Genomic DNA, 7,500 nt, shown 5'->3' with positions numbered 1-7,500 from the left:
GAACATAATGTCAATGTCACTGATACAGCCCCCACGGAGGGGAGAGGAGTATTGACGAAATGTAGTTCATGGCTCTGGATTAAAACATGTGCTGAAAGTGAATGTGAGTATAGCTTTAGTCATGATGCGGTCACGTAAGGTAATTACAGAGCGCCTCTAGAATATCTGATGAGTTTTCCTCAAATTTGGATTTGATGAATTACAGGTAGTAATCTTCTATTAAGACAGATGGATACCTTTTTTGAGTTGTTTGGTTAGATCACCTGCATTTCAAACCACAGCCTCACCTCACCTGAGTTTTTTGGTCACTTTTTGTCACTTGTTCCTCTATTTGGATGGATTTGATGATTTAATGCTTGGTGTCTGCCCCCGACCCCTAGGTGATGTCCTTGTGTACATCAATGACGTGTGTGTGCTGGGCACCACCCATGCGGACGTGGTCAAGCTGTTCCAGTCGGTGCCCATCGGCCAGAGCGTGACGCTGGTCCTGTGCCGCGGCTACCCACTGCCCTACGACCCCGAGGAGGCCGCCTCCAGCACCTCCTCCAGCCTGGTGTCGCCCGCAGGCAATCCCCTGCTGGTGAACGGGCGCGGCAACTACGACGGCTACATGGAGTACCTCTCCCGGACGGCGCGGCTGGTGCAGCAGCAGGGCGACCCTCAGCTCGCGGCAGCCCACCTCGCCGGCGGCGGCCCTCTCCCTCCGCCAGGCCACCCGGGGGACACCCACCTGGACGGCTCCAGCCTCCCGCTGCCCGGCGCCCAGCCGCACGAGGACAGCGTCTCCATGGCGTCGTCGGGGGCGACGCAGATGGCCAGCGGCTGCGGCAGCGACGGCGGCCCGCCTCCCGTGCTGCTGACGGTCTCCATGGTGAAGGGGCCCGACGGATTCGGGTTCACCATCGCCGACGGCGCCGACGGACAGCGCGTCAAGCAGGTGCTGGAGCCACAGGGCTGCCCGGGGCTGTGCGAGGGCGACCTGATCGCCGAGATCAACCGGCAGCCCGTGCTCGGCCTCAGCCACACGCAGGTGGTGGACATGCTGAAGGAGTGCCCGGTCGGGGCCGAAGCCACACTGATGGTGCAGAGAGGAGGGACAGGTAGGTGCAGGGGAAGGGGAGGGTGGGATTGGGGGCCTAGATTGCTCATTTGATGTGTTTATAGGATCACACAGGTGAGTGGGTGTTTACTCTACTCTATGTGTGTTGGTTTGTGTGTGTGTGTGTGTGTGTTTTTTTTTATGGTGTTTGTCTAAGCGGGAATATCCAAGACCACAGAACCCCCATTTATGCTTTTCCTCTTGAAATTGTATATTTCTCTACATGCACACACACACACTCTGAAAGACTGAAAATAGAATCTTGCTTGCAGCTCCCTGGATGGTCAGAGGTACACACACACACACACACACACACACACATTCACACTTGACTTTCACCTTCCTGGTCACAGATTGGTTAGCTTGTCTTCTTGCTGTCTGCCACGACCGCTGTCTCGCTCCCGAGGTTTGACTCCTTTTCTCAGGCTCTCAAATGAGCTGTGACCTTCGGTTCCCACCGCTGCGTATCGCCTCTCCAGTAGCTGCTAAAAATACACAAATCACACACACTAACACACACATTGTCACACACACACACACACACACACACACTGTGTGGCTCATCACCTAAAAGCTGCTGTGTGTATCTATCTCAGTAGTCCAGCATCTTATTGGTCCATCTTTGCATTCAACACATATACACACACACGTAGACAGACACACACATACACGCAAACACATACACACAGTTCAGTAGTCCTGCCAAGGTTGCTGAAATCCAATGATCCAATCCACATAGAGACAAAAAAATATACATATGTGATTTGTGCGTGTGCTGGAAGTCGAAGTATGAGTTGCCTTGGGACCCCTTTGCTATCTCTCTCCTATCTTGTGGGACCTCTACATTGCTGCTATGCCGACTGAGTGAGGATAAGTGCATCAGTTATGAAGGGACCGCACAGAATTTACCCCAGTCATCCTTTTATTATGGCCCTGAGTGATGCAGGGCTTCGGGAGAGACGCCACCCCTTCTAAAGCAATGCTGCACGATCAGAGGAAGGTCAACGGATATTTAGATTGGCATTTATCAGGCAAGGCGATGTGAGCCAGACAGACTGAGAGGGAGAGACAGAGAGACAGACAGATAAATAGAGTGATGGACTGATTGTAGGTGTCACTGTGTGCCTTAGCCAAGGGGGTTGGAGAAGGACGGAGGTAGCTGTCGGTGGATAACAGTTTCCTCGCGCCGAGGAATTGACCTTATTGCGTTATCAACTACATTTGCAGAGTGGCATTTTCACCAAATATTTTGTCACCGTGACACTTAGCATACATTGCATATATATAACTCTGTGACTCCCCCCACCCCACCCTACCCCACCCTGTGGTTCTCCTCGTGCCTGGTGGCATTTCTCATGGCGGTCGGCCTGAATGTCACACCCAGACACTCGCCCATTGTCAATAACCCATTGATTAGCAGTGCCGGCGCGCCCAAGTGCTCTGACATTTGCCGCTGTTTGAGTTTGAGAAGCAGACTCCTACCTCAATCAAGCCACTCAAGAGGGGTTCTTTTTCTTCCTCTCTTTTGTGTGTGTGTGTGTGTGTGTGTGTGTGTGTGTCTGTGCGTGTCTGTGCGTGTGGTACATCTGAAGAGCATGAGGTTAATAACAGGACATGGAGTGGTATTTAAAACCCTGCTGTGATCAGTTGAGGAGGATTAAGCCTGTTGAAGCTGCAGGAGGAGCGGCGCGAGGCAGAGACAGGCCAGGGTCTCTCGCTCTGCTGACTAAGTCAAACCGGGAAAGCATGACTCAGCAATATTTGTGGCCATAAGCGTCTGTCAACGTCACCGACTACAATGAATTGCTCTCTCCGTCTCTCTCTCACACACACACACACACACACACACACACACACACAAACACACACACATACACAACACACCAAAAGTGACAATGTATAGGTTCAATCTGCTGATAGCCTCTGAGAGCATGTTGTGTTGAAGGACTTCAAAGAGCCCTGACACGGCCTGTTTTCCTCAGCCTTGTTAAAAGCTCCACGCTGATTTCCATAATCCCCAGGCCAGCTGTAAAATGAAACAGCCAGTTTGTAAGCAACACTGAAGCTTAACAAGTAATCTCACACTGACCATGGCATTTCAACAAGGCAAAGATGTTGATATTTGATTCTGATTAGCCAGGGCATATGAGGTCACACACATGGTCGTGTCCAATCAGACCAGGATATCCGACATGAATGCGAGCACACCTGCCTAAGCGACAAGCCATCATCATCATCATCATCATCATCATCATCATCATCATCATCATCATCATCATCATCATCACCATCATCATCATCATCATCATCATTATCATCCTCATCATCATCATAATCCCAAAGAGCTAGATGAAAACTGATAACCAATAGGGGCATATTTTTGAAAATGTATACCTTAGAATGATAACAATGTTTGTTGTTACAGTTTAAGAAAGCAGACACACTAGCACTAATGAATTAAACTGATACACTGATTATTGAGCCTTATACCACCAAGTGCTGTCATGCTGAAATACACAGACGTGGCAGTATGCAGCCCAAGCAGTCTGCAGTGTGTGTGTGTGTGTGTGTGTGTGTGTGTGTGTGTGTGTGTGTGTGTGTGAGTGTGTGTGTGTGAGAGTGTGATGGTGTGAGTGTGTGTGTGTGTTTGTGTGTGTGTGTGTGTGTGTGTGTGTGTGTGTGTGTGTGAGAGAGAGTGTGATGGTGTGTGTGCGTTTGAGTGTGTGTGTGTGAGTGTGTGTTTGACTGTGTGTGTGCGTGTGTGTGTGAGTGTGTGTGTGTGTGTGTGTGTGTGTGTGTGTGTGTGTGTGCACTATTTGAGAATGGTGTGTGCCAGACTGCAGGCTCAATCAGCAGAATGAGGTCGGAGGCTCTGGCGCTGGCTGGGTAGGGTGGAATTGGGGTGGAGGGGGTGATTGTTTGGCACAGGGGCTAGGCACAGGAGGCGGGTGGCAGTGGACCAGCGCCGCGAAAAAAGGTCAGCGGCATTTGCAGGATTGATTTTGGCAGGATGTATATTTTATCGGGCCGTTATTCCGTAGCGCAAATCACCACACACGCTTGTCAGGGAAGTTAGCCAGCGGAGGTGACCCGGAACCTGAGGATACTGTGAAGAAGAGGGAGAGAGAGAGAGAGAGAGGGATAGAGAGAGAGAGAGAGAGGGAGAGGGAGGGAGAGAGGGAGAAAGAGCGAGAGGGAGAAAGGAAAAGAGAGGTATTCAAGTGAATTCATTTGAGTGGGTGGATTGTAAAAGAAAGAAAGAAGAGCTGGCTGACTTTTATGAGAGGTCTGTTAACACCACATTCACGTACACACACACACACACACACACACACACTCATATGCACACACAGACTCACATGAGTGCTGAATCTTGACCCCATCACTCCAGCTGGAAGAGGGTCCGTGGCCGAGCCCAATCAAGGAAGCGCGGCTCGGGCCCGTTTAGCCAGGCTATTATGCGGCCTAATAAAACTGTCACTATTCCATTGGAATGATGTCCCACTTCTTAATGCCCTGCAATTTGGCCCTCTCGTCAGCACAGTGGACACACGCCATCTATTCTAATTATCACAACATTCCTCTCTTCCTCTCCTCCTTTCTCTCGTTCTCTCGCTCTCTCTCTCTGAATCTCTCTCTCTGCATCTCTTTCTCTTCCTATCTCTGCCCAATTGCCTCTGCCCTTCTGCCAGCTCTTCATGGCCGCCTCACTCATCTTCTCTTTCTTGCGGTTTGACTCTTGCCTGACATCCCCTTATCAGCCCATCCTTCTTGTTCACTATCCGCCTCATCCATCTGGCTTTTATCATATCTTGACTCTCGGAGCTTCTCCTCCATTTATGTGTTAATGGCACTCTGTCGTCTGTTTGGTTTGCTTGTGGTTTTGTGTCATTGAATCCTTTCGTTTGCGCTCTCTTTCTCTTTCTTTCTCTCTCTCTCTCTCTCACTGTTTCTTTGTCTCTTCGTTTTTTCTTCTCGTTTCGACATCCACTCCCCCTACTGTGGAATTGCAGTGTGTAGGAGCAACAAATCTGCTGTTTTCAATTTCTTTCTCGCTTTCGCTCTCGCTCTCTCTCTCTCTCTCTCTCTCCTTCGCTCCCTAGCTCTCTTCCTCCTCTCTCTCTCTCTCTCTCTCTCTCTCTCTCTCTCTCTGTCTCACTTAGCTCAAAGGCAGATGGCTGTGTGGGCAGTAGAAGCATGCGGATGCTTTCAATAAGAGTCTCAGTGGCCCAGGCCAGTCTGTTGCTGTTCTCTGAGCAAAGGCTTGTATACACAGTTCAGCCTCTTCAGCACGAACCAGCCCAGGCCCACCAGCACAGCACAGCACAACACAGTCCCATAGGCACAGCACAGTCTTCATAGGCACAGCACAGCACGGTCTCCTTAGGCACAGCACAGCACAGCACAGCACAGCACAGTGTCCATAGGCACAGCAAAGTCTCCATAGGTACAGCACAGTCTCCAAAAGGCACAGCACAATCCCATAGGCACAGCACAGCACAGTCTTCATAGGCACAACACAGCACATTCTCTCACCGTTCTAGCAGTGCAGGAAGCACAGTCTCCTCCAATCAGCACCATTCTAGGAGTGCAAGAGTGTACAGCCTGGTCATCACCAGGCAACATTTGTGCTGTGAAGTCTGAATATCTGCACAGTGTAGTAAAAAAAAAACCTGTGAGAGATCAGTCAAGACGGCCATATCAACCCAGTGGTATCTGAGTAGCTGAGAAGAGTAACTTAGCACAGCACACAGCTCTTAGTGACACAGCACAATCTCTCAAACATAATTCATCTGTCAGCACAGCCAGTGGGTACACCACTACCAACACACTGTAAGCACAGTCATGTCAGCCTAGAGCTGTACATCACCATCTAGTGGCTGGGAAAGCCTCCTGTTGGCCAGAGTTTTGACAACAGTATTTAACTCCCTGCTGACACGCAGACACACACACGCATGCACAGACAGGCATGTGCGCACACACACACGCACCCAATAAAACTAGCTGCCACACGGAAGACTCTCTTTGATGCACGGTTGCCGTGGTAACCGCTGGGTGACAGGCAGCTGGAGCAACTATGACTGATTGGTGGTGGCGATAGCCAGCAGAGATCCGCTCCATCAGCCACAGGCATCAGGAAATATGGAGCAGAGCCGGTGCCTTAGAGACAGATTATCTTTCCCCCTAAACACACACACACACACACACACCTATACACACACACACAATCATAAATACCTTAGGTCGTGTGTATTTTTGTACATTTATGCACATATAGCATGCACTCTTAAATCAATGCATTTATTCCTCTCATGTGCATGTATATCATGTACTCCTCTCACCTCCAGTCTAGCTCTTTCATTTGCCAGCTAGTTGAGTTTTGGCGTTGTCATGGTCACCGCAACTTGCCGAATTGGACTGCTATGAGGTGAGAGTGGTCTCACGTCTGTGTTTCAGTATTTACTGGTCATGTGTCTGTGTGTGTGAGTGTGTCTGTGTGTGTCTGTGTGTGTGTGTGTGTGTGTGTGGGGGGGGGCTTTTGTGTACGTGTGTGTACGTGTGTGTGTGTGCAGTTTCAGATGGAGTGTGTAATTCTTTGCCTCAGTGTGTGTGTACCTGCAGGTGTGTGTATTACGGCATGCTCATCACACCCTACCCTGGGTTGTCAGACATGGAGCTAACTATTTGATTAACACTCTGTATACCCACTGTCACCCTGACCACACACACCCACACACCTTCACCCATACATGCATTTGCATACAGTATGTGCAAAACATGCGCTTAAATACACACACTCAGGCATGCATGCTTATAGATACACATACACTCTGGGGGACTGTATGGAAGGGAAGTGGCACAGGTGTGTGTGGGAGAGAAAGAGAGAGAGATTGTGAGAGTAATTTAAAATGTCCAACATACTTTTGTTGGGCTTTTGGGGGGGATGGATGAAGGGAAGTGGTTGGAGTTCTAGAGAGAAGAAAGAAAGAGAAGAGAATGCAAGGGGAGAGAGGGAGTGAGGGGGCCGTATGAAGGAGTGGGAGAGAAGGAAGAGATGGTTTGGACTGGTGAGAAATGGAGAGCGCGAGATTGCCTCCTTGAGTCAGCGAGCTTCCCCCAGCAACACTCTGTGTTATTCAGCTCCACGGCAGATGGTCATTCATCATTGGCCCGAGAGTAGGAGAGGTGGGCGGGGCTACAGCAGACTAGGCCAGGCATCACGCCAGAAGTGTTTGCTGGGACATGTCCAGCTTTGGCAACCTCAGCACCCCTCTTCCCCTCTCCAACACTGCAACACACTAACACACACACACAAACAGACTCGCTCATACACACACAACTCAAGACACACAGCACCATGCTCCCACTAGCCAAGACGATGCAGCACCTCTAGATGAGTA

The 7,500-nt window shown here is 50.1% G+C and overlaps 1 protein-coding gene across 1 annotated transcript in view; it reads left to right on the top strand.

Annotated features, from left to right (window-relative positions):
* The window catches only part of magi2a (membrane associated guanylate kinase, WW and PDZ domain containing 2a), a gene marked incomplete at both ends in the record, with an annotated part of 235,300 nt that overhangs the window by 168,367 nt on the left and 59,433 nt on the right, over positions 1-7,500 (top strand). Inside the window, 1 exon segment of the mRNA XM_080851836.1 lies at positions 381-1,100. Coding sequence (XP_080707962.1) covers positions 381-1,100 — 720 coding nt within the window.

Source organism: Sprattus sprattus (assembly GCF_963457725.1).
Source record: "Sprattus sprattus genome assembly, chromosome: 14".
Classification (NCBI taxonomy): domain Eukaryota; kingdom Metazoa; phylum Chordata; class Actinopteri; order Clupeiformes; family Clupeidae; genus Sprattus; species Sprattus sprattus.
Note: the sequence above shows the minus strand (reverse complement) of the source record. Positions and strands in the feature narration are given on the sequence as shown.